A 27,941-nucleotide genomic window follows, 5' to 3' on the forward strand; every position below is an offset into this window, starting at 1 on the left:
GTTATCTAAGTGGTTTTTACAATCAGGTACTCAAGCATTTTCTTCAGTTTCCGAAGTAGGCGTTCATGGGGTACCTTGTCAAAGGCTTTTTGGAAGTCTTAAGTATACGAAGTCTGTGGGGTCCCCTTAGTCCATCCGTGCTACAGAAACGTATGAAATGTTGAAAGTGGCTTATGGGGAACATGAGTCATGGAAAATGTTTTGAATGGTATTCATGCTTCAAAAGTGGTCGTGAATCAGATGATTTGTGAACTAGAAGACCATCAATGTCAACTGATGATGATCATGTTGATCAAGTGAGGGTTCTTGTGCATGCTAATTGGCAATTTAACTGTTAGAGTATTGGCAGTGGAATGCAAAATCTCTTTTAGTTCATGCCACAACATTCTAACAGAGAAGTTGGGGATGTCTTGCTTTGCAGCAAAGTTTGTTCTACAGTTGATGGCAGATGACCAAAAGAACAATCACAAAAAATGTGATGACATGTCTTCCCCAGCCACCTTACTCTCCTGACTTGGCCCCTGCTGACTTCTTCTTGTTTCCTAAACTTAAATCCATGTTGAAAGAAAAGCGTTTCAACATCATTGATGACATAATGCAAAATTCGATGCAGCAACTTTTTGCAATTCCTGAAGATGTATTTAAGGACTGTTTCCAGAAGTGGAAACAATGTTGGGAAAAGTGTATACATAGGGATGGGGAGTACTTTGAAGAGGACCCAATGGAATAAGTTGTTAAGATTGTTTAATAAATTAGTCCTGGAATTTTTGTACAGACCTCGGAACGTGAACTCGCAGGCCTTGAGCATGCGCAGATGCTCAAGGCCCAGCATAAGAGGAGGCCGATCTTTGGGCACCGGCACCAAGCTCAGGACATGCCGGTGCCCAGATGAGGGTAAGAAGCGACGGGGGGGGGGGGGGGGTGCCCAATCGCGTCGGGGGGGGGGGGGGGGGGGGCCCAATCGCGTGGGGGGGGGGCCCAATCACGTTGGGGGGGGTACCGAATCATGCAGGAGGGGCCTTCCGGGGGAGCAATGCAGGTTCTCGTGGGGGGGGAATGCATCAAAGCAAGTTTCCATTATTTCCTATGGGGAAACTTACTTTGATAAACGAGCATTTTGGATTACGAGCATGCTCCTGGAACGGATTATGCTCGTATTACAGAGAGTTTAGGAGCAAAGTTAGGATTAATTTCCTAAGGTGTTTTTTTTTTTCCACCTCTCTAAAGACTGGTTGTCCTCGTGCAAGACAGTGGGCAGAGGTTTGGAAGAGAACAGCTGATAGCCTTTGACATGGTCTGGTTTTTAAGCTACTTTAAATGGATTTTCAAAGTAATTATCTATCTATCTATCTATTCCAGTGTTATATACATAACCAGAAAGTGTTGTCGCATGTTCTGTGTAACACTTCATGTAAAATCAGGTACTGCCTGCAACAGACCACTATAAACGTTGAACATAAAAAAAAAATATCTCTGTTTTAATGTTTATGGAATATATTATTCTCCCTGGACAGGGATCTTACAGCCACACAAGAAGGTGACGTCCCCGTGACGGAGCCGACCCGGCAGTCTAAAAGCTGCAAAGCTAAAGAGCTTTGCGCATGTGCCAGCCCTCCCGCCTGAAAGTATCCCACCTGGCCCCTATATAAGCACACCCCCAACCGACATAAACAGTTTTAAAAGTTTCCGCGATCTATCCGACTCGGTAGTCTTAACGGTGTCAACCCATTTCCTTATCGCTTCAACTTTTATTACCAACATTTCTCTTCTAAACGATTTTGATTTAGCAGTGCTCTGGTTTAGCATGCCTGAAAAAGCCAAACCTGGTTTTAAACGCTGCTCCACGTGCGACCTCAAGATGTCGGCGACTGACCCGCACGCTTCCTGTATCCGTTGCCTGGGTCCCCTCCACCGGACGTCTTCCTGCGCTCACTGCGCTAAATTAAACAAGCGCTCGCTCAAAATTTGAGCGCTTAAACTTAAAGAATTTGAGCTCCCTAACGCGGCCTCCGCTCTCTCCTCCGCCTGCCAGCAAGGAGCATCGGAGCCGCAGGGACCGCCTCCAAAGGTGCCGAAGCTGGTGCTTCGCAAACCAGCTCAGGCACCAGCATCTCCTGCGTGTGGCACGTCGGGGCCGATGACGTCACACGCAGGGACGCTGCCTATTGGCTCCCTTGCTCCTCCACTGCCTATTGGCTCAGTGACTGCTCCCACTGGCCAATCCCGGCAGGATCGCTCTCTCTCGGTCCCACCCTCGGCACCGACTGACTCCAGCCGTCGGCACCGTGCTCCTTCTAATACAGAGCCTGCAGCCCAGCGTTCTGCCTCCCCAGACCGGCATCTGCACTCTGCTTCAGCCAGCCCACCCAGGAAACTGAAGAGGAAAGCTAAACATCTTATTTCCTCTAGTTCCTCCTCCTCCTCGGGCTCTCCTCCTACACTGTCTGCTGCTGCTGCTCCAACCCAGGATCCTCCCCAGCTCTCTCACCAGTCTCAGCCTCTGATGCAGCCTGCACTTTTTCAACTTTTCCAGCAGTTCCAGCTCTTTCAACAACAACAACTGCTTTCTGCATCTCCTCCGCTCCTCTCCGCTCAGCCTATTGAACAGGGCACTCAGCTTACATCCGCACCTCATCTGGTCCAGCATGATGCCCATCTCTCTGACTCTGTCTCCACTACCTCTTCTATGGCGGCGGAGCTGGAATCCTACTATGCTTCCTCCTCGCGCTCTCCCTCACCTGATCTGCAGATGGATCCCCTGCTCTCTTCTCTGGCTCATGAGGATACTCCATCTGAGCGAGATAGGGCATCACCCCCGGAAGACACCTCCTACCCACGCTTCCTATCCAAGATGGCGTCTTCTTTACAATTGACCACCACGGCCCAGCCGGACCCCCGGGAACAGAGGCTTCAGGTGCTTAAGTATCTTCATATTCCAAAAGAAGTGGTCTCTTTGCCCCTTCATGCTACTCTGGCTGATTCTCAGAAAGCAATCTGGAACACCCCTACGGGTCACGAAACGCAGTTTGGAACATAAATACAAGGTTCAGGATGTAGCGGGGTTTGGCAAAACTCAACTCCCTCACCAATCCCTGGTTGTCCGCTCTGCCTTGCGGAAATCCAAGTCCTCCAAAGACTTCGCATCTACTCCACCAGTCCGCGAGATGCGCATCATGGACTCCATGGGTAAACGAGCATACCAAAATTCCATGCTGTCTGGGCGAATTGCCATCCATCAGTTCTTCTACACCCAGTACCTCTATTCTAACATGGAGGATATGAGAAAACTGGTCGAGACCTTACCGGTGCCCACGCAGGAGGCTTTTAATGCCGTCCTCTCCAACTTCGAAGAATGCTCCAAGAACCTTATCCGGGCAGCTGACGATGCCTTTGAAACCGCCATGAGGGGAGCGGCTACAGGTATTTCCACCCGCAGACTGGCATGGTTGCAATGCTCTAAACTGGGGGTGGACATCCATGCAAAGGTGGCAGATGCTCCTTGTCTCGGAGACAGCTTGTTTGGAGACAAGGTTAAGGATCTTATTGAGGGGCTTAAAGAGGATTGCACCACACTGGATGCTCTGGAGGAGGATACCGCACATCACTCAAAACAGCCCTTTAAGAAGCAGCTACCTTCTCAACGGCAGTTCAATACCAGGAAGTCGTTTTCTTCTGCCAGACAGCTTGCTCCATATCCGCAGAAGCAGTTTCGGCCCTATCGGCAGCAATCCTCCAACAGAGCCCCGAGAGACCGTCGCTCTCCTAAACCCGCTCAACCTGCGGGCCAGAAGCCCCAACCCTCTTTTTGACAACCCTCCCCTTCCCGCTGTTCCGGTGGGAGGTCGGTTGAGGTTTTTTCTCCAGACCTGGCGGGATATAACCACAGACACCTGGGTCTTGCGCATCATTCAACATGGATACCGCCTTCGCTTCCTGGCTCCTCCTCCTTGGTGCCCCCCTTCCCACCAGTCACTTCAACCATCTCACCTGCTTCCTTTGCAACAGGAGTTGTCTCGGTTGCTGGACATTCGGGCCGTAGAGCCGGTTCCCGAACACCAGTGGGGCCAGGGGTTCTATTCCCTCATTCCGAAGAAGACGGGGGGCGTTCGCCCGATTTTGGACCTACGGAACCTAAACAAATTCATATTAAAGGAAAGGTTCCGCATGCTCTCGATCTCCGCCATTGCTCCTCTGCTCCAAGTCGACGCTTGGCTCACGTCCATAGACCTTCAGGATGCCTATCTGCATATTCCCATACATCCCTCTCACAGGCAGTATCTCTGTTTTGTGTTTCAGAACCTTCACTACCAATACACGGTTCTCCCTTTTGGCCTCTCGTCAGCACCAAGGGTCTTTTCCAAATGTGTCATCCCCATAGTAGCGCATCTGCGCAAACAGGGCCTGTCCATCTTCCCCTACCTGGACGACTGGCTCATTTCGGCTATGACGCCCTGCCTCACCCGCCACGCTTTGAGCCAAACCGTCAACCTCCTTCTACAGTTGGGATTTCTCCTCAATTTTCCAAAGTCCCATCTCCTCCCATCTCAATCGCTGCAATTCATCGGGGCAACTTTTCAGACTCAGCAGGCTATGGTTTTCTTCCCGTCACTGCGAGCACAAGTCATCCAACAGCTGATGTCCCCCTGGTACCCAGGGCTCTGGGTCACAGCCAGGGACGTTCTCACCTTGCTAGGACACATGGCGGCCACAGTGCAAGTGCTGCAGTTTGCTCGCCTAAAGATGAGACCTATCCAATGGTTTCTCAAAACCCATTGGAACCAATTCCTTCAGCCTCTTTCCACGCAACTACAATTAACGCCCCAAGTGCTTCAGGACTTGCAATGATGGTTTCACGTGGATCCCCTCTCTCACGGGCTTCCATTTCATCCTCCTCAGCCTACTGTCATCATCACAACAGATGCCTCCAAGAAAGGCTGGGGCGCTCATCTCCTCTCTTGGTCCACGCAGGGCACCTGGTCCCCAGCATTAGCTCGCTGCAGCATCAACTTCCTGGAACTGCATGTCATCCATCTCGCTCTGCAGGTGTTCCAACACCACTTGCACAGTCAGATCATCCGAATCCGCACCGACAGCCAGGTTGCCATGTTCTATGTGAACAAACAGGGGGGGATGGGCTCCTCTCGCCTATCCTGCGAAGCAGTCTCCATTTGGAACCTCGCTCTCCAGCTCCACTCCACCCTGCAGGCGGTCTACCTTCCGGGCACGGACAACCAGCTCGCAGACAGACTCAGCAGGCAACTCAGTCCTCACGAATGGTCGCTTCGGAGCACAGTTACGCGAAAAATTTTTGCACAATGGGGCACTCCTCACGTCGACCTCTTTGCATCCCAGACGAACGCCAAATGTCCCAGATTTTGCTCCAGGTACGGCGAACCAACCTGTCTGGCAGACGATGCGTTCCTCCTCCACTGGTCTCAGCATCTCCTCTATGTGTTTCCTCCGATTCCTCTGATTGGAAAAGTCCTTCAAAAGGCCATCGCAGACAATGCCTACCTGATCCTCATCACACCGTATTGGCCGCGACACGCCTGGTTCCCCGTCCTCCTCAACCGGGCTTCTCAGGCTCCTTGGATTCTCCCGCAGTTCCCGGATCTTCTCACACAACATGACGGTCAGTTGCTACACCCCAATCTTCCGTCTCTCAAATTGACAGCCTGGCTCCTGCTCCCACGCTGACTCGGGACTCTGCCTTCCCTCCGGAGGTCCTACACATCCTTCTTGCCTCCAGAGCTCCTGCGACTCAACGCTCCTACTCCGCCAAGTGGACCCGTTTCCAGCGCTGGTGCTCCACCCGTCGTGTTCACCCCAGCACCTCGCCCTTGGCTCAGGTCCTCCGCTACCTTACCTCTTTGCAGGTCTACGGATTATCCTACAACTCCATTCGCCTTCATCTGGTGGCCATCTCAGTGTATCATGACCCCGTGGACGCGGTCTCTCTGGTACGCCATCCTGTGGTCAAGCGCTTCTTCAAAGGACTTCTTCGTCTGCATCCTCCCCTCCGACCTCCTGTGCCGGTCTGGGATCTCAACCTCGTGCTGCAGGCTCTCATGGCTCCCCCATTTGAACCTCTCTCTGTTATACCACTCAAATTTCTTACCTGGAAGACTCTATTCTTGGTAGCTATTACTTCGGCTCGCCGCATTGGAGAACTCCATGCCTTGGTATCCTATAGTCCCTATACCCAATTTCTTCATGACAAAGTGCTGTTACGCACTCATCCTAAATTCCTGCCCAAGGTGGTCTCGGCCTTCCATTTGAACCAATCCATTGTGCTGCCTACTTTTCATCCACCCCCTCACCCTTCTCCGGAGGCCGAACGACTCCACACACTGGACTGTGCCAGAGCTCTCCGCATCTATTTGGACAGAACTGCGACTCCTCAGCGCCCGTCTCATTTGTTCCTCTCCATCCGTCCATCTTCCTCTCCTAGACCAGTTTCGAAGTTGACATTGTCCTCTTGGATTACCCAGCTCATTGCGTACTGTTACGCCTCCGCCTCCAGTCCTGCTCTTCAGGAGATCCCTCCGCATGTCACGGCTCATGACCTCCGAGCTATGGCTACCACCTGGGCTAACCTTCGCCTCGCTCCTTTCCAAGAGATCTGTCGAGCGGCTACCTGGTCCAAGATTCATATCTTTGCCAAACACTACTGCCTTGATGTGGAATCCGGCGCAGATGCATCACTGGGTTCTACGGTCCTGCAAGCGGCATTGTGAGGCGTCAACTTCCCTCCTCCTCTACGTCTCAGGTAACAGATCTTTATTATTATTATAATAGCATGTTGTTATTCTGTTACCTTCAGCTCGGGAGGCACCTTCTTGTGTGGCTGTAAGATCCCTGTCCAGGGAGAAATAGAAGTTGCTTACCTGTAACGGTAGTTCTCCTTGGACAGATGATCTTACAGCCACACAATCCCGCCCAGCCTCCCCTATTGTTGCCGCCAGCTTTATACCGAACTGTTTATGTCGGTTGGGGGTGTGCTTATATAGGGGCCAGGTGGGATACTTTCGGGCGGGAGGGCTGGCACATGCGCAAAGCTCTTTAGCTTTGCAGCTTTTAGACTGCCGGGTCAGCTCCGTCACGGGGACGTCACCTTCTTGTGTGGCTGTAAGATCATCTGTCCAAGGAGAACTACCGTTACAGGTAAGCAACTTCTATTACTAGCTGATCACCCAGCATTGCCTGGATGAACATTCACTTGAGGATTAACATCACACAAGTTTTTTCTGTTTAGGCTTCACCACACCACAGCTGCACTTCCTTATATACTGTTGACTGTGACATCATTCCCCAAGCTTCACACCATTGGTCAAAGCAATATCTGTCTTTTTCGATGATTCTTTAAATGTCACCCCCTTCCCACCCCCACAGTGTTTGTTCCCAGATAGTAAGTGATATGTATACCAAGTTTGGTTGAAATCTGTCCATGCATTTTGGAGTTATGCTGGAACATACATACATACATCTGATTTTTTATATCTAATATAATAAAATGATAGGCCGCGCATGATGGTCCCTGATCCCGTCGCGGAAACACGACTGCGCATGCGCGGGTTTTACATCTCACCACTTGCTCACGGCGGCTTTCAAAAAAAAAATAAAAAATTACACAGTTGCGGCGGCCTTTCTCATCCCCGCCTCTCACTGTGAATGGTACCGGCTCCTCTCTCGAACTGCACCAGAGAGAGGAGCTGCAGCGCCGGCTTTCAACTAAAAACAAACCCCCCCTCCTCCCCAACTGGAGATCGCCGCTCTCACCCGGCTCCCACTGTGCAAACCCTCCCCCCCATGGGAGGATGCGCCGCAGCAAAGTGCTGCACAGGTACTGGAGGGGGAGAGACATATCGCTTCTGCACCGGTACAAACATCCCTCCAGCGTTGGCAGTTGCTGCACGTTAAACAGGATGCATCAGGCTTTCTCCTGCAGTTGAGTCCCTCTGCCGCATCACCAATGACGTCATCAATGACGCGACAGAGAGACTCAACGGCAGAAGAAAGCCGAAGCAGCCTGTTTAGCGTGCTGCGGCTGCCAACGCTGGAGGGAGGTTTGATATTAAAGTCATCTTGCTGGGAGGGTCGCAGAGTCAGCGGGGGTTGGGATGGGAGGGGAGAGAAGCGTCTGCCTCGGGTGCTTCAGGCAGCAGCAGCGTTTACAATTCGCTGCTGTTGCTGGCTTCAGGCCTTCCTCTCTGGACGGTCCTGCCTACTTCCTGTTTTCATGAAGACAGGACCGGCCAGAGAGAAAGACCTGAAGCCAGCAACAGCAATGAATTGTGAATGCTGCTGCTGACCAATGAAGTAGTTAAATGAGGAAAGGGAGCAGAGGGGGAGAGAATGGCTTGGAGGTAAGGAGGAAGGTATGCCAGACCAAGGCAAAAGGAAGGAGGAGATGGAGAGAGGCCATATGGGACAGAGAAAGAGGGGGCGGACACTGGATGGAAAGAGAAGAGAAGGCAGTGAATGGAAGGGGCAACATAGAGGGTGAACAGTATTCTAGCACCCGTTGACTAGTATGTGTGTATATATATATATATATTTTATGTTCAACATTTATAGTGGTCTGTTTCAGGCAGTACCTGATTTTACAAGAAGTGTTACACAGAACAAGTGACAACAGTTTCTGGTATGTATACAACGCTGGATTAAAAAAATATATGATCTGTCCTCCTCTTGTGTGTCTTGAACATACTTTTTGTGAATAAAACACTAAACCTAAAGATAATAGGGAGAACACCTGGACCTCATATAGATATGGATGTGGTGATCAATAACTCCTTCCCTTCAAAGTAAGTCAAAAACCTATGGCAGTGTTTTTTTGTAATATATTTTTCACTCTTCCATGTGCTTCCTCCCCCTTCATTTAGCTTGAATGATACCAGCCTGCAAGAACTGAGTGTAGATGTTGGATCTGTCGTCTGTTACATTGATATTGCACATGAGAATAAAGCAGACACACCCATGGAAGCTGTACAGAATGGCTTCAGTCCCATGCCGATGGAGGAAGATACCTGTGATCAGCCAGTGCTAAATCCACAGATGGATACTAAGCTGTTATGCCCAGTGAACCTGAAAAGAGCCGGGCTGCTGTATCCTTTGTCCCTACCCCACCTGTTTGCTATTCATGTAACAGTCTTTTATTTTTTTCCAAATCTTTATATCTCACAACAAGTGTACAATAACAATTGATTCATATAGATCATTTGAAAATCTTTTCTATTATTCATGTAATAGTCTTAAAATGAATGCTCATTGAATGAATGGGACCGCTGCAGATATTCTCAACTTGGTCGGAACATCTCATCATAATTCTGTCTTGTTTTGCGATGGTCAACTGCCTTTGTGTAGTTTTTATTAAGTATCAACAAGCAGTATACAGTTGTAATCATAAAAATGGCCCTTTTTTTCTTTATATCAAAGATAAAACTAAACTAAAACTTTATAAACCATGTCATCAGCCAATTTGGAGCTTGACTTGGTTAACATTAAGAAAAGGAAAAATACAAAAGAACTAGATGAGAAAAGAACTAAAACAGGAGAGGTAGAAGTAGTTAATTTCCAAAGTACTTGGCGAACAGAATTGTCTTCAAAGCTTTCCTGAATGATAAGAAGGGGCCTGAGCTTCTAAACGAGAGCGGCAACTTATTCCAGAGCTCTGTCAATCTGAAGGAGAATGAATGACTAAATTGCTTAATAGATTTATTTTTACCCCTAAGAGAGAGAAAGGAGAGTTTTAATTTCCAAGAAGTTCTGGCCATGTAAAATCTATTCAAATTCCAGTCCAAAGGGACAAGAGTAGTAAAGAGGCCAAATAAAATCTTAAATGCAATACAGATGCATTCAGATTGAATTCTTAAGTGATCTGGGAGCCAGTGTAGTTCTCTGAACAATGGGGACACATGGTCAAACTTCCTCTTGCCAGAAATGAGTCTGGCAGTGGTATTCTCATAGTTCCTTGTTTAAGAACAATCTGTCTCCAAATGCACTGACTGATTGCAGGTGATTTGAAAAAGGAATATGGTGTGAAGCCACTTTTGAATATAGTTGGGCTATTCTGATCTTACTGCACCCTGCTCCTGCCTAATCCAACTGGAATTCTAAGACCGCTACTCTAGAGCCTTGGTCAGAGGTTCTCAACGCAATTCTTGGGACACACCAAAGTAGTTGAATTTGCAAGATATCCGCAATGAATATGCATGTGAAACTTGCATGCTCTGCCTCCATTGTATGTAAATCTGTCTTACCCACAATGAATATGCATATCCTGAAACCTGACCAGCTGTGTGTGTCCTAAGGACTGGGAGAGGGGAAGGCCCCTGGACTACGACTACTATTAATTATTTCTATAGCGCTACCAGATACACACACGGCGCTGCACAGAGTCACAAAGAATAAGAAAATAGTCCCTGCTCGAAAAAGCTTACAATTAGAGAATGACACGGGGAAAAATTCTGTCCCCGGACCACCATCCTCTGCACCGCCCTGTCCCCGCTGTTTCTTTCACCACCCCGTCCCTGTCTCTGCCGTCCCCGCCCCACTGTCTCTTTCACCGCTCCCTCATCGTCTTCAGTGTCTTCTCCTCTCCATACCCCCACCCCCAGCACCCTTCACGCGGTCCAGCAGCTCCCTCCCGCTGGCCAGCCGTGTATTTCCCTCCCTCCCTCCTCTTTTCCCTTAGCTTTTCTTCTTGAAACTGGCGATTTCTATAAGGCTAGGAGCTGTATTACAGCCGGAGCCTTGAAGTCGCATTGGGTTGCCTGCTAGAAAAGTCTCCTCCGATACAACCGGAAACAGGAAGTTGTGTCAGAGGAGACTTTTTCCAGCAGGCAACGTGACGCGACTTCAAGGCTCCGGCTGTAATACAGCTCGTAGCCTTATAGAAATCGTCAGTTTCAAGAAGAAAAGGTAAGGGAAAAGGAGGGGGGGGAGGTGCATGGACGGCCGGCGGGAGAGAGTAGGCTGCCGGATCGAACGCTCGTTCACTGCGCGTTCACTACTTGTTCACCGCCCCATGCTTCCATTCACCGCTCCACGGGGCGGTGAATGGCCTTGTCCCCGAACTCGCGGTGACCTTTTTTTTTGGTCACTGTTTTGGCGGGTTACCCGCGGCTAGCCGCGGGTAACGACCACCGTGCCATTCTCTACTTACAATCTAAAAAGGCAAGACAGACAAACAGGGTCTCATGGATACATTTAAGGGGAACGGTTAATCTGCTGGCTGGGTCTGAGGGCAGAGGGGAGTACAGGACAATCAAGCCATTATGACATCGCTGATGAGGTTGACTCTTATTGGTGGAATGAGGCATTATGACATCAGAATCTCAGCTCTGGTTACCAAAGACTGAAACTCTTCACACTACTACTACTACTATGAATTATTTATATAGCGCTTGCTACCAGATGCACACAGCGCTGTACAGTCCCTGCTCAAGAGAGCTTACAATTTAAACAGACAAGACAGACAAACAGGATGTCATGGATACAGTTAAGGGGAACGGTAAATTAGCTGGCTAGGTTGAAGGGCAGAGGAATAGGGTTAAGGATTGAAAGCTATATCAGAAAGGTGGCTATAGCTTATTCGATGCTGACTTATGGGTCATTGTTTTGGCATCTCTGGGGGTAGTTTCATAATGAGATGCTTATGTGAAATGTTCAGAAAAGTATTTTATGTCCGTTGTATTATGAAAGTTAATATCACAAAACACTCATTTCACTGGTAAAGCAGAAATTCAATACCTATTTTAAATTCAGATAACGAGCTGCCAACAATTTGTCCCAGACTAGGCTCAAGTCTTTCTAATCATTAGTCGAATATCACATTAGTGCATGTAAATAAGAGAAATCTGAGTGGCAATTCACGATTAGTTTCTTATGGAAAAAACATTGCACTTATCTGTTTGGATCATTTTCTGATAAATCCTAATCAAGGAAGTCTCCAAAATCATATTGCCTCACACCATCCTTCCTTTTCAAATCACCTATCATAACACAGTGGTTAAAGCTACAGCCTCAGCACCCTGGGGTTGTGGGTTCAAACCCACGCTGCTCCTTGTGACCCTGGGCAAATCACTTAATCCCCCCATTTCCCCAGTTACATTAGATAGATTGTGAGCCCACCGGGACAGATGGGGAAAAATGTTTTGAGTACCTGAATAAACTCATGTAAACCGTTCTGAGCTCTCCTGGAAGAACGATATAGAAACTGAAAATAAAAAAAAGCATTTGTATGTAGATATTTACCTGTTTAAGAGTAATGAGATGTTTTTACTTATTTGATGTTACTGGAGGATTAGGCTAACAGTTACTGCAGTGAGCTAAGAACCTAGGGAAACGGGTTCATTTCCCATGTCAGGTCTTTTGTAAGCCTGGATCAGTTGCTTTACCATCCATTGCCCCAGATACGGAAACTTAGATTGCGAGCCCACAGACATAGGGGGCAGCGAGATGAAAGAAACAAAGTCTTGAATTGGCAGTGGAGGAGAAGGGTACAGCTAAGAGCAGCTTATCTGAGGAATGGAGTTCTCTGGGAGATGTATAAGGAGAGAGAAGCGAGGAGAGATATTGAGGGGCAGCAGAATGAACACACTTGTAGGTCAGCAATAGGAGCTTAAAATGTATGTGAAGGCAGATAAGGAGTCAGTGAAGTGATAAAACAACTACAAACAGTGCAAAACACAGCCCTCACACTAATCTACTCACTGAAGACATTCAACCACATCACCGTCGCATACCAAGATACACACACTGGCTCCCGATACAAGCAAGAATACTTTTTTTTTTTTTTTTTTACTGCATGCTCTTCAAAACCCTACATGGCAATGGACCATTCTATCTGAACATTCGTCTAACTCAGAACAACTCTTCCAGATCAAGGAGAACTCAGACACCCTTTACCCCCCCCCCCCCAATCAAAGGCATTCAGCGTAAAAAAAATAAATGACGGACTACTCGCCACGCGAGAAGCGAAACTAGACAGCCACATCTCCAATCTCCTGATTTCAGCACCAAACTACAGAACCTTCAGGAGGGAAATAAAAACCAGGCTATTCAAGAAATAAACTCACTCCATCACCAGACTCCAAATGTTATAACCTTCTGGAAATGACAACAATCTCTTCCTTTTGTAATCCGCCTAGAACCGCAATAAAAGAAACTAACGAAATGTAATTTTAAGGAGAGAGGTAACATGAATGCAGTGAGGTTGGTAGAAGATGAGTCGTGCAGCAGAGTTTTGCACATATTGCAAGGGGGAGAGGCAGCACTGTGGGAGACCAGTTAGAAGTAGATTGCAATAATCTAAGCGTGAGGTTACACGACAGGGGGCCGGGTAGTGTGCTCTGAGAGGAAGGGGAAAATTTTGGTGATATTGTAGAGATAGAAGCGACAGGCCTTAGTAGTTTGTTGGATGTGCGTAGAAAATGAGAGGTCGAAATCGAAGATGACTCCCAAGGTTGCGAGCAGAGGAGACTGGAACGATGATAGTATTATTTATCGAGAAGGAGGAGGAGTAGCTCATTTCTCTGTTCAGATCTGTATTTCATCAAGTCACTAGGACTCGAGCACAAGTCGATGGCACTTGACATCTACACTTCTCCCTCCACATTGGCTGTGATAGGGGATTAACAGACCTGCGAATGCAGAAAAACCACGAATACCTTTTTCATATGTTATTCGCTGTTTTCTATCAAAAACCATTGTGAATATGGTGAAACCATGAATAACATGGTGGGGAGACCTGGCCTGTTCCCAAAGGAGAGGCAAAACACGGTGAAGAAAGTGCTGGGAGTCGACGATTTTCTCTGTAAACACTTGAGATCGGCGATTTCTCTGTGCAAGCTGATGTAATTTGGGGGAGGAGCCAGCAAACTAAAAACCGCGAATAATCGAAACCGCGATTGCTGAAACCGCGAATACGGAGGGAGAAGTGTATCTCTGTCCCTAGTGAGCTCAGAACTAGGGAGGGGGGGGGGTTTAATACCTGGGGCAATGGAGGGTTAGATGAGTTGCTCAGGGTCACAAGGAGCTGCAGTAGGAATCGAACCCAGTTCCCCAGGATCAAAGCCCACTGCACTAACCCTTAAGCTGCTCTTCCGCATGTAGTTCTTTTATTTCATGTCTTGCAGGGGAATTTAAAGGCAAGTTTTAAATGCAGGCCTAGGAGATATTTTCCGGAGGCCTTAGAAGCTTGCCTATTCAAGATTGATTGCAAGGATTATTGTGAAACTTTAACACTAGCTATTAACCTGCTTCTCTCACACTTTATTTGCATGCATATTTTATAAAATACATGTGTACATCGCAACTCCACCCAAACCCGCATAGGTAATCTAAAAGCACAGTTCCTCATGTCGGAATCCATGCTTTTATGCATGTCCTGAGGTTGTCGCTTGATCTTATGAAAGCACAAGAGAAGCCAACAAAATGTTTTAAACACTGCTGAATGAGTTTTGTGAAATTGTGATCTGTTAACATAATAAGAACATAAGAACTGCCATCTCCGGATCAGACCCATGGTCCATCGAGTCCGGCGATCCGCACACGCGGAGGCCCAGTCAGGTATACACCTGATGTAGTTTTAGTCACCCATATCCCTCTATGCCTCTCATAAGGAGATATGCATCTAATTTGCCTTTGAATCCCAGCACAGTGGATTCCTTAATAACCTCCTTTGGGAGAGCATTCCAGGCGTCTACCACTCGCTGCGTAAAACAGTACTTCCTGACATTTGTCCTGGACTTGTCCCCCCTTAGCTTCAAACCATGTCCTCTTGTCCGTGTCGCGTTGGACAATGTAAATAATTTATTTTCCTGCTCTATTTTATCGATGCCTTTCAGCATTTTGAACGTCTCGATCATGTCCCCTCGCAGCCTCCTCTTCTCAAGGGAGAACAGTCCCAGTTTCTTGAGTCGTTCCTCATATTCCAAGTTCTCCATACCTCTTATTAACTTCGTTGCTCGTCTCTGCACCCTCTCCAACAGTTTTATATCCTTCTTTAGGTTGGGAGACCAATGTTGGACACAGTATTCCAAGTGTGGTCTGACCATTGCTCTATAAAGCGGCATTATGACTTTCTCCGATCTACTCGTGATTCCTTTCTTTATCATGCCTAACATTCTGTTTTTGAGGCTTAAAATAAATCAAAAGCAGAAAGTCAAAATTTAAGTTGTCAAAAAGGTGAGGGAAACTCAGCTGTCAGACAGCAAGCCGTAACTGTGACCACTGTAAAAAAAAAAAAAAAAAAAAATGCACAGTTTAAGGCTAAATTATGGGCTCCTTTTACGAAGCGGTAGCGGCTTTAACGCACGCGACATTTAATCAAGCGCTATCCGAAAAACTACCACCTGCTCAAGAGGAGGCGGTAGCGGCTAGCGAGGCTGGCAGTTTAGCACGCGCGTTAAACCGCTCCCGCGCCTTCGTAAAAGGAGCCCTATGTCTTAAATTCTCTGTATAACTTGCAACGTCTGCATACTTATTTAAAGTGTTGGTACTTCTAGTTTAAACTTTGGAAAAATGTATAAAAATGCCACTGCTGGGGGGAAAAAATAGCAAACCCTCTGTCTGCCATCTTTCAGTGTTTCCATGCCTGCTTTTTAGATGTTCCTCAGAATCATTCTTCACATGGGACAGAGTAATAAGGCTGTATGTAGCCATTGTGCTATGGTACTCGCAAGAGCTGGCGTTTCCTTCCAGCAGGGCATAATGACACATTAGTGTGCATGAAAAAGTCCATGCATATTCTTTTTAAAATATTGTGATGTGTATTTATAAGCAGCACTTTGGAAGCAAAAGGATCATAGCCAATTAAAATCCATACTGTTCTTCTCAGCACTTGCAGAGGTATTCTCATTTCAAATTAAAATTTTACGAATCCTAAGTGGCTAAAACAAACATTAGGTAGGATAATGCAGAGTTCAGTTCTGAAGTATTGACTTTTTCTTTCTCCTTGACTCTCCTACCAAGAAATGCTGTCCTTATTTCAGCCTATAGTGACATGTTCCTTTTACCTCATCTGAAAGACCTGTCGGCTCAACACGTCCTTGTAAGTATTCTTTTCCTTAATAATTTTTTTGTATAAAATCTAGTCTTTAACATTCTGAAGTTCAATTCTTGCAGCATGTTGGACTGCTTGAAGCCAAAGCATCAGAATTTGTTCACTTGTTTTAAAACATGTTCAAATGCCAGAGCTTCTCCCAGTTAAAAAAACAAAAAAAAAACCTTAAGCTGTGCATAAGGTAGAGGGCAAAAGTCCATCAAACCTAGCATCCAGTTCAGACAATGATCAATCCAGATCACAAGTAACTGACAATCCCAGAAGAGTGAAATGCATTACATGCAGTTATCTGAGCAATAAGCAGAGGATTTTCCAAGTCCAGCTTAATAATGATTTATGGATTTTTCTTTTAGACTTTTTTTGTCTAAGCCTGTTTTTCTTAGCTATATGAATTTGGTAATCATTTCAACCTAGAAGAAAATGGAAATGTGCTGAGTCGTGCCAAATGCATGGGATCTTGCAGGCTTGTAGTAATAGCCATATATAACCCGCAGTACTGCCAGGAATAATGGTTTCTAGCATGCAAGGTTGAGAAATTCCATGTTGCTCTGTTGTAGCGATTTGTGCTTAATTAATGAGAAAAAATAGTTCTCTGCAATTAGATTAGTCTTGTCCAACATTACAGTTGCTTTCAAATTTTAGGATTGTCCTAGGAAAAAAAAAAGAATATGATCTTCACTACCTCCTGCATTTAATCCAGAAATAGGGAGATTATTGCTGTTACATGCCAGAATTTGCTTTACTTTTACTTGGCAGGTACAGGGGTTATTAAATCTTCCTTTTCGTTGATGGAAACACGCACACATACATATATATACCGTTACAGTAACCTATTGTACTTTGTGTGTCTAAGTGCTTTGAAAATGAGCCCCATTGAGCACAAGATTGTTGCAGTTGTCCAGGTCTCACCACATCTAGGTAGGTAGAACTGATGTTTCAGCCTTCACGCTTTGCTGTGAGGTCTGCAGTTTGTCTTTATATATAGTGGGTCCTCTAGCCTGATTGACTGGGGTTTGAGGTGACTGAGTCAGAAAGTCCATTGGTTCATGAATTTGATTTTTTTTTTCCTTTTTTAGCTTTTTAATTCTTTATTATGATTATTCATTACAATAATAACAAATATTCATGAATATCCACAAGAACTCTGTATATAAAATACATTGAAACATATAAAGTAATTAATCAGCATTACATTATGCTAATGTGGATACTTTTGAAGATGACAACCTCTATTACATTCCAAGAGTTTCTAAGGAAATAGCAGAAGAAGATGGTATGGACCAATGAGTTTCACCTGACAGTTTGAATGTATCACAGTTCCTCGAATCCTTTAAAGACATAATTAGTAAACGGGCATCACTTTTAGTGGCCTTCTAGAAAAACAGGCTATTTGGAAATTATATTTTTTTTTAAAAAAAGATCTGTTTTGTGGCCAACGAGTGATAATTTTTCCGGATGTCTCGAGACATACTTAGTTTAAAAAAGAAGCAATTCCTCCAGCTAAAGCCCAAGGCTTTGGCAGTTGGAGCCACTTTCTTTTTAAAATTTCCATGCAAATGCCTTATTTTGTATGGAAGTGATAAATAAGTGTTTTTTGATCCAACCCAGCTAGAAGATTTTATTAAGGGAAAATCTTTGTTAAAAGTTTAATTTCTATTATCGTTATTTTTATCTTGGGAGGATGATGTATGATATATATAAAGTAAGCCACAATTTTGCCTGTCCATGATGGTAGATTATAGATAGAGTTGATTTCCTAGTTAAAATTCTGGCGACCAGTATAATGTGGACTAGATCAAGCTGATTTATTACCATATATGAATTTGAATTTTGACAGGAAAGTCCGTTGGCCACAAATTTGAATTTTGGCGGGAAAGTTCGTTGGTACACAAATTTGAATTGTGGAGGGAAAGTCTAGGAGGGAAACGTCAGTTCTACCTACCCAGACGCAGTGAGACTCGAACAGCTACAACAATCATGACGCCAGCCGTGGAAGCCTAAGAGAACACTGAGCACAAACATCAGTTTTTGAAAAAATAAGATAAGACTTCTTGCAGTTTTGAAAATGGGCATGGGTTTGGTACTGCATTTTTGTGCATGTTCCGCAAAACGTCAACTCGGATTTAAGTGTCATATGGAAAATGCCCCTCTTTACCACCTACAAAATGGGCAATGGTAAGTTCTCATGCAATAACAAAAATATAGCTATGCACTAAAGGCAACAGCGCATAGCTATTTATTGCAAAAAAAAAAGGAAGATCAAGAGTTTTTATGACTACAGTAAATATGTCTTTAGCGCATGCGAGAGAGAGCGCTAAGGCCACTTTTCACCATAGCTTTATAAAAAGACCCCTATGTTATAAAACAGTGTTCTGATCAGTGTTCCCTCTAAGCGGGCGGGTGTTGTGAGCAAACTTTTTTCACCGTGAGCCAAAAATATCGGGCGCCAGCAAGTTATGAGCCAACTCGCCCGATTCTCCTTTCGCCGCCCTGCCATCTGCCGTACGCCTCTTCCGATCGTGCGCTGTGACGAGAAACGTGTGCGCTGCGATGTAATATTTTGTGCGCCAGCGCACGCCAGCGCAGCTTAGCGGGAACACTGGTTCAAATGGTTTTATTTATTTCCCCAAATTTATTTTTGTTATACGCATTGAAAATATTTGATATTGCGTTTAAATCAAAATCTCAATAAACTTGAAACGAGTGCCCGTGAGATTGTGGGAGGGTTAAATACTCAAAACTTAGAAGTTTTTGCTACGCCAGCTTTCTGGTATCTTTACATACAGTGGCGTACCTAGCATATGTAACATCCGGGGCCCATCATTTTTTGGCACCCCCCCCCATCTGTAAGAAAAACATGATTTTTAGTAACAAACCACACGTCACACATGAGTACCTAGGAAAAGGCAGCATCTTACATATTGCAGTGAGCAGTACATCAATACACCCATTGTAAAACTAAACAAGCCAGACCAGCACAGATCAATCCTACACCGTCAATCCTAACAGAAAACCATGTCTTTCGAACACACAGAACACAGAAAACACCTTCGCCTAGTAAGGAATATGTAATCACAAACTAACCCCTCCCTCTTTTACAAAACTGTAGTGTGGATTTTAGCTACGGAGGTAACAGCTCTGATGCTCATAAAATTCTGAGCATCAGAGCTGCTACCACCAAGGCTGGTGCTAAAAACGCTTCACAGTTTTGTAAAAGGGGGGATAAAATAAAAATACATAGACAAAGGTTAAATTGAACCAGCAAGAAGCTGGACTCTGCATACAATGCTTCACAGAAACAGTGACACATGTCTCCTAAAGCAATAAATAAATAGAAATTTTTTTCTACCTTTGTCTTCTGTGGTTTCTCCTTTCCTCATCTTCTTGTAACTCTCTTCCTTCCATTCACTGTCTGCCGTCTCTCTTCCCCTATATGGCATCTTCTCTCCTTCTATGCCCCTTCCAGAAACTGTATGCCTCCCCCTTCCATCTCTCCTTTCACCCCATTGGTCTGGCATCTCTCTCCTCGCCTTCCCTCTCCCACACCTCTCCTCATAGTCTGGTATCTCCCCTTCCCTGATTCTCTGGCATCTCTCTCCTTTCCTTTTCTTCCATCTTTCGTTCCCCCTCCATGCTCTCACATCTCCCCCTTCCTTTTCCCTTAGACTGGCATACCTTCCTCCTATGCTCCAAGCCCTGGCATCTCCTTTAATTCCCTCCCTCATCTTCCTTCTCCCTCCAGCTGGGTACCGCAACACTCTTCCCTGCAGCTCTGCACTTCCCCACAATTGCCATGCTTCGGTTCCTCTTCTTCCTTCCTTCCTCCCCCCCCCCCCCGCGGGACCCTGCGGCACCATCAACTCTTACTCCCTCTAATGTCGGCCCTGCAGCTCCAGACTTCCTCGCACCTTCTCCCCTCCCCCTTTGGATCGCTATTATTTTAAATGTTATAGCCGCGGAGCTGTATCCATCAGTGGAGATGTCTAACCTCGGCCTGCCCCGGAACTCTTACTGCAGCAGCCGCCCGTCTAGGCAGGAACAGGAAGTCACTGTTGCAGTAAGAGTTCCGGGGCAGGCCGAGGTTAGACATCTCCACTGATGGATACAGCTCCGCGGCTATAACATTTAAAATAATAGCGATCCAAAGGGGGAGGGGAGAAGGTGCGAGGAAGTCTGGAGCTGCAGGGCCGACATTAGAGGGAGTAAGAGTTGATGGTGCCGCAGGGTCCCGCGGGGGGGGGGGGGGGAGGAAGGAAGGAAGAAGAGGAACCGAAGCATGGCAATTGTGGGGAAGTGCAATCCCCCCAATGCGTCCCCTTACCTTACCTCCCCTTACCTTTGCGACGCGTGTGTGCGCTGTGAAGAGAAACTTTGCGCTGCGATGTAATATTTTGTGCGCGCGCGCAGGCCAGCGCACCTTAGCGGGAACACTGGTTCTGATATTAAAACTGTAAGTACTGTACAGCATTGCTCTGAACAAATATAGTTGATAGTAGTTTAACTTTTGTTTGAACCCTCTCTCCACTTTACACAGTTATTCCTCCGGTACCTTCAGTATCTCTACATGAAGTGTAGTGAAAATGTTAACACAACTCTTCCAGGAGTTGATGTCCCAACTGTAAACCAGGTGAGAGCTGTTAGGCCATGGTTTAAAGATAAACGTAGTGGCAGTCTGGCTGATTAAACGCCTGGATGAACAGGTAGATTTTAGAAAAAAAAATATCTTGGACGTAGTTTTTGGGAATGGGCATTTTGTTTCTTCTGACTTTGAGCGACTAGCGCCCTACGTCCAAATTGGACTTAAAACGTTTCTTTTGATTATGCCCCTCTATGTACTTAACTTTCTATTGCTTTTATAAAAAACCTGATAATTTAATCTCATAACTGGAGAAAGATATGAACAGATTTTGGAAATTTAGTTCTTACTGTAAAGGATGTCTGTAAGCAACTGTATGTACTTTAGAGGGTATAATTTTCTAATCTTGTTTTATCTAGTGGCCAACGTTTTTTTATTGCAGATTTCTCACTTGTAATGGTTTCTCCAGTTTTTATTTTAACCTTTTTGTAATGGGGGGTGTGGGTGTGGAAACATGTTTAGTTTAGTTATGGGGTTTTTGTTATTTTAAAATTCAGATTTTTTTACAACCTAAGTGTGATGTTTCCTAAAGGCTATAATTTAGCAATTGTCACAAGGCATACAAGTTTGTTTTCCCCAAGATCTTTGTGCTTAACAAAAGTGTGGCTTAAGAATGAATCATACAGTTATTTCTCAGTTATCCGGTACCCATGGGAATTGGCAGATGCCTGATAACTGTAGTTTCTGGTTGTTTGAGAGTTGACCGTAAAAATAGTTTTTGTATCCCCACCTCTCTATCATCTCCCCACCCCCCACTTGTAGGTCCAGCATCTGTTCTTCCCTTCTTTTTGGGTCACTTTCTCTCCCCCACCCTTCTCCCCCCACTTATGGGTCTAGCATCCATCTCCCTTCCCCTGGACCCTCCCTCCCGTGTGGGTCTGGCCTCCTGGACACCTCCCCCCCTCATTTACCAAATCTGCAGCCAGTCAGCAGAGGCAGCGCTGAACACAGGCTGCTGGTGGCCAGTCCCGGCAGGGCCTTTCCTCTGCTGCATCTGAAGGGACACAGAGGAAAGGCCTTGCCAGGGCTGGCCACGATCAACCTGTTTTCAGCTTCCACTGCTGATCGACTGCTTCTCCTTCCAGGGGAGAGGGGGTTGCGACTCAGAACCGTTGCTACTGTTTGCTTCAGGGCCGAAGGAAGGGGGGTTCGCAGTTAGGACCGCTGCCACTGCTGCTTTGGGGATGAACTTTTTTTTTTCTGGCTAATTTTTTTGCCTGTTGGGTGAGAGTGCTGGTTGCTTGTATACCAGTTAATCGGTATTGATCCTGGATTTGTATTAATCTACGTGATCTACATTTTTGCCTCCAGATTATGGATTGGATATCTCTCTTGTTGGATGCACATTTTACTGTTGTTGTGATGTTACCAGAAGCTAAAGGCTTGCTCATCAGCCTCCACAAGTTTGTGAGAGCCCAGGTATGTTCTAACAAAGTTATCAGCTTTAGTCTGGTGATGGAGTTATATTTATACTCTCTTAATATTCAGTATCTATACTTGTATATGTAACTTACTCTCCAAATAAGTCCCATCATCTTATGGCATGTGTCTTTTTTTTTTTTTAATATACTGTATATGTTTATTGAATTTTTTACAGAAAGCAACCCACAATGAAAAAACAGATTCACAATACAGTTAATTACCAGAAAACTTCACATAAGCCTGCAATGTGAATCCCCCAACCCCACAGCACCCACCCCCAACGCAACACACAGGAAAAATCAGCAAGCAAACATAGGTTCTTAGGCAACGCCAATCCAAAACAACACAAAAAAAGAAAAAGGGGGGGAAAGGGGAGGCAAAAAGGAAATAGTAATCAAGAGGGATCCAAAGCCAATGGCAATCTAGGAGACTCCCTCCAGGTCAGGTAGGAATCCCACACCTTATGATAAAGGGGCATAATATGACGGTGAATAGCCGTCAATTTGGACAGGAGAGGTAGAGAATCAAAACGAGCCCGTACCCTACGGAGGTCCGTGACCTTCCTGTGTTTCCAGCGGGCCGCAATTTCCAGGCGTGCTACTGTAAACAAATGCAGCGCAAAAATATGCTCCGCTTTAGAATAGCCCGGAATCAGGGCATTTAATAAGCAGCAGAACATCATTAGGGGACAATGTTTTCTCACAATGGCAACCAATAGCTGGCCCACCGCCCACCAATAGCCCTTCACAGCTGGACAATTCCACCATACGTGGCAAATGTCCCCCCAAAGCCCACAGCCACACCAACAAAATGCGGAACATGAAGGATAAATCTGACTCGGCTTAACTGGGATGTAATACCAGCGGTAGTAAATTTTATATCCATTTTCGATGAAAGTATAAGAGACTGAAGTAGCAAACTGCTCTCCAAGAAGAGGGAAAAAGCATAACCCCCAGGTCTGTCTCCCATTGCATTCTTCAAGGATCAGAAGTAGTATTATGAGCCAACAAAGCCTGGTATAAGCAGGAAATCCCACCCCGACCAGTGCCCATCCGGAGCTGTTCCAATGTTGTATCACTCAGGCACAGGTCCCAATAAGCATGTTTATAGAGAAAAGAATGGAATGTCTTTTTCTTTATACAAATATTTGTGCAGTTTTTTGTGTGCAGACATTTTAATGTTGGTTTTGTGTTGCTTTTTTCTCAGGTGAAATTTTATAGTGAACTCAACAAGATTGAAGGAAGTTTGCAAGAGCTGCAGAAAGCCAGACATCAGCATAAACATCCTGGACTATATTCCATAGAAGTTTTAGAACTTGTCTAAAGGAATTGGTTATCGTTCTTTGTCTTAAATGCTGACACCGTATCCCTTAATACTGGCTGTAATTAAGAATTCACACCTTAATTCTATAAAAAGTAGTGTATGCAAATTGGGAGCATGCACAATTTAATTGAATAATGAACCAACCAGCACCAGTAATTGGGATCTTAAGCAATTATTGATGCTAATTGGAATTAAAATTATTTGTGTATTTGTATGCGCAGGATACATACACACATTTTTACATGTGCTTCCAAAAAAGGGGGTGTGACCAAAGATGCTCCTCCAATTTACCAATACAGTTATAGAATAAGGGGGGATCCGTCCCTAATTTATGTCAACACAAAAAGTACACAATTCCCCAAGGATTATATACGGTATTTTTCGGACCATAAGACATACTTTTTCCACCCCTTAAAAAGGGGGTGAGTCTTATGGACCGAGTACACTGCGCGCCCGCCCCCCCCCCCACCTCTGGTACCTTTTTTAGTGGCGGTGGTCCAACGCAGTCTCCTGGATGGCACCCTTTGTCTTAGAAGAGTGATGCACAACGCAGGAGCGCAACCTTTGCGCTTCCTGCTTGGTCACACCGCTCTGTGACTGGCTGCAGTCAGTAACTGACTGAAGCCAATCACAGAGTGGCGCGGGACCAGGCAGGAAGTGCAAAGGTCGCACTCCTGCGTTGTGCGTCGCTCTTCTAAGACAAAGGCAGCCGTCTAGAAGACCGCACTTAACCACCGCTACTAAAAAAGGTACTTAGGGGGGGGGGGGGCTGCGGACTTTGGGCTTCCCAGCACCAGACCACCAGATGCACCTATGTGTAGAGGAGGAAAAACCAAGAAGAAAAAATTCTGAACCAAATTTTTTTTTTCTTGGTTTGTTCTCCTCTACAGGTGCGTGCATCTTATGGCCCGAAAAATATGGTATTTAAATATATGGACATCTTTCATTTCATTAAATTGTCATGGTAAACATGGTTTCATAAGTGATATATTATGCATGTCATATTTAAAGAACTTATTACATTTATTTTTAAAAAAAAAATTTTTCAAAAAAACTTTTCATTGTGTCTCTTGGTTTTGAAAAGAAATTCTGTGTAGTTATTTGGTCAGCAAAGAGGGAACATTTCAACCATTTCGTGACCTAGGCACCCTTTTAAAAACTAAACTGCCTTGAGCTCTTACTCCTCCCCCCTCTTCAATGAAGGTTGCCTAAATTTGAGCACAGGTCTGAGATCCATGTGTAAACTAATGAGTTGAGCCATTAATCAATATAATTGGCACTAATTAGGACTTGTGCGCAGATCTGCCTAACACTGCATGCCTAAATTGTCTTGTCTGCAACTCAAAAGAAGGTATGAAGAGAGGCGTCATGAGCAGAGAACAGGTGTGGGAAGTATCACTGCAGTTCCCACATGCTAATTAACCAACACAGGACCACATACCCCCTCCTAAATAAGAGTCACTAAGGCCCGGAATCTAAAAGCAGCACCGTAATAGGCAGTTGCCTGAAAAAACAGTGCTGGCTGCCTGTCTTTGATTTTGGTGGCATCTTTAGAATCGCAACCAGCATCAAAGGTAGGCGCTAGAAATATAGGCCAGGGTTTTACAGGACTACATTTCCAGCACCTACCTTCGATGTAGAATTACGCTTAGTGGCACCAAACTTCAACCCCGCCCAAAACCCCGCCTCTTTTGATGTTCAGCGTCACTACGCATCGGCATAGATGTGAATCTGACACCACATTTGGTAGTTGCCTCATGGTGCCTACTTTTTAAATCTGTTTTTAATTGGTTTTTAACAGTGTGGTCAATTTCCACACCATTAATAACCAATTAATACAATTAACTTTTAGAATCTGGGCCTCTAATTCCACGCTAACTCCTATGTATGGTTATTGTATCCAAATGTACGGACTGATGCAACAGGAGAACTGGCCACTTGATTGGCACAAATAAATAAATAAATGTAAAAAAAAATTTTTTCAACAAACCTTGACAGGAACTTGTGATGGTGCAACTTGGATGAGATGGGTATTGCTGTCTGCCAGACTCGCTAGAACCACGTCGCTGCCACTGTCTTACCCATCCCTATACATGTAGCTAGTCATCAAGTGAGTTGTCTCACAATTACTCCAGGCCAACTAATGGCAGTGTCTAACACACAGGCAAATAGTCTCAGGGCAGAGGGACTTAAGAAAACCAAAGCTCGATGGGGCCTCAAAAACATAGGGGATTTGGTAAAAGCTAGATTCTGTAGTCAGGTTTGTGGAAAATCTGATTTTTACTGTAATATCTACCCCAAATGTGGAGCTCTGCCTGAAACCTCTGCTGCTGTGATCTGTCCTGGATCCTTTGTGCCTTGTGGCTGCCTGTCTGCCTCAGATCCTGTGCCTGTTATGGCCATAGTTACCTGTTCTACTTCAGAGGAGCTAAGCTTACCTTAGCTGGGAGCTTTGGTAAGGTTTTTATTATTTTTTTTAACATTAAAATTGGATCTGGGAGTCTCCTCCGGATTAGACTTCTCAGCAATGAAGTCAGATCTGGAGGATACTCCTGGATCAAACTCTTAATATTAAGGAAGAAAAATCTCAAAGTGGAGATGTGGCCTGGGCAGGCAAATGATCTGGGATAGCTCAAAGCAGCAGAGGATCCAGAGCAACACAAGTAAAAGCTGGATCCTCCATGAAACAGACTAGGAGTTTTAGAGCAGACCTGGGAAGATCTGGCTTTTACCTATTTCCAGTATTAAGGCCCTATCTACAGTAGTTTGCCTTAATCCAGCCTTGAAAACACATTATGAGCTACATACAACAAGATTACCTTAGGAAATTTAATTTCATTCATTTTTCAACCAGTATAGAACATGATCTTTTTTTTTCTGTGCCATCACCCCATTTGGAAATACAAAACTTTAGATCTCTGTCAAAATTCAACAATTCTTTATGGTATATTATGCTTATGAGATCATATTTTCTTTGAAATCTGAGCATCCATTTTGATCAGCTAGTTGTGGATTCCAAGTCTGATGCAAGAAGCCTGCTGGAACTTCCCCGTTGAAAGAGCACAAAGCATTGTTTTTTTAATCTGCTAAGCTTTTTTACAACAGTAATAACTACGGAGTAACTGTCCTTGGTTTTTGGTACTTTTTAATTTTAGCTTTAGTAAATTATTTTGGGGTAGAGTGCTCTGTCTTGTGCTGTTTTCAGTTCTTTGTAGTATCTGTCTGAAAACCATGCACTAAAGTCTGGTCTGATTGATGTAAAAACTTTCAAAGATTTTATGAAGAATTATAGTAATAGGATTGGTTTAGGTTAGAACAAGCAGGGCAGCCATCTGAGGTACCACTGGGACCCCCAAGCATGTACAAACAGAGCACTGTGTAGAACACCTACAGTCAGAGCCAGTGCAAATTGAGGGGCGGATGCTCAAAGGTTCACAGTACAGTGAAATCTAGCACTGAAAAGTTGCTGCATCATGTAAATTCATTCCACATTAAAATCACTACAGTAATTTGTTGCTCAGTGCAAAATGTCAACTTTCCTGTCTGTGCCTGAGCGCTGATTGGCTCAAGCATTGACAGGGAAGCTGACATAAAAATTAAAAAAAAAAACACAAGCGTCCTGTTGCATGCATCAGCACCTTACCCCCCAATCTGACACCTCTTCCTGCTCTCCACCAAAAACACATCCCTGGTGTTTAATGGCACCCACTCTGGTCCAACATATTTGACCCCACTTACTCTAAAACTTTTTAAAATGCCCTGCTGGTCGGTCTAATGGCTCCCCCCTACCTCCCCTGCCCAAGTCAAAATGTCCTACTGGTCTGTGGGTCCCTCTCCCAATTGCAAACTGACCTGGTGGTCTAGTGCAGTGGTTCCCAACCCTGTCCTGGAGGAACACCAGGCCAATCGGGTTTTCAGGCTAGCCCTAATGAATATGCATGAGAGAGATTTGCATATGATGGAAGTGATAGGCATGCAAATTTGCTTCATGCATATTCATTAGGGCTAGCCTGAAAACCCAATTGGCCTGGTGTTCCTCCAGGACAGGGTTGGGAATCACTGGTCTAGTGAAAGCTTGCTTACCCCCCCCCCCCCCTCAGACTGCCATACCTTATGTTAGGCTTCACTCCAGCCTATTGGTACTATCATATTCAAAATGGCAGCACCCCACCCCATGCGGTGCATCCTGGGATATGCTTGGTAAGATATGAAGCAGGGCACTGGCATTTTGAAAATGATAGCACCCAAAGGCTGGAACAAGTGGACATTGTTCCTGCCTCCTAGGAGATATGAGGATCTCGGGGTGGGCTTCTGCTAGACCATCAGTGCAATTTTCACCCAGGTGGAGAGATTGGGCTAGAAGGTCCACTTATTCATCAGGGCATAAGCACATGGGGAAGGGGCCCACTAGACTACCAGGGCATTTTTGTTTGTATAGGATGAATGGTTAGAAGGGAGGGTTGAGGCCAATGCTCAAGCAGGTCTGAGGGA

General features: G+C 45.3%; 1 protein-coding gene across 2 annotated transcripts in view; it reads left to right on the top strand.

Moving 5' to 3' along the window:
- Positions 1-24,023, top strand: part of NOL11 (nucleolar protein 11) — a 76,832-nt gene extending 52,809 nt beyond the window's left edge. Inside the window, exons 14-18 of one of the 2 annotated variants that reach the window (XM_033961489.1) lie at positions 8,886-9,107; positions 15,979-16,057; positions 20,604-20,696; positions 22,017-22,124; positions 23,334-24,023. In XM_033961489.1, the coding sequence (XP_033817380.1) occupies positions 8,886-9,107; positions 15,979-16,057; positions 20,604-20,696; positions 22,017-22,124; positions 23,334-23,450 (619 nt within the window). In that variant the 3' untranslated portion in view covers positions 23,451-24,023. The remainder of the gene's footprint in view (positions 1-8,885; positions 9,108-15,978; positions 16,058-20,603; positions 20,697-22,016; positions 22,125-23,333) is intronic. The other variant, XM_033961490.1, reaches the window with a different exon arrangement.
- The last annotated feature ends 3,918 nt before the right edge of the window (positions 24,024-27,941 follow it).

Source organism: Geotrypetes seraphini, chromosome 10, assembly GCF_902459505.1.
Source record: "Geotrypetes seraphini chromosome 10, aGeoSer1.1, whole genome shotgun sequence".
Taxonomy (NCBI): domain Eukaryota; kingdom Metazoa; phylum Chordata; class Amphibia; order Gymnophiona; family Dermophiidae; genus Geotrypetes; species Geotrypetes seraphini.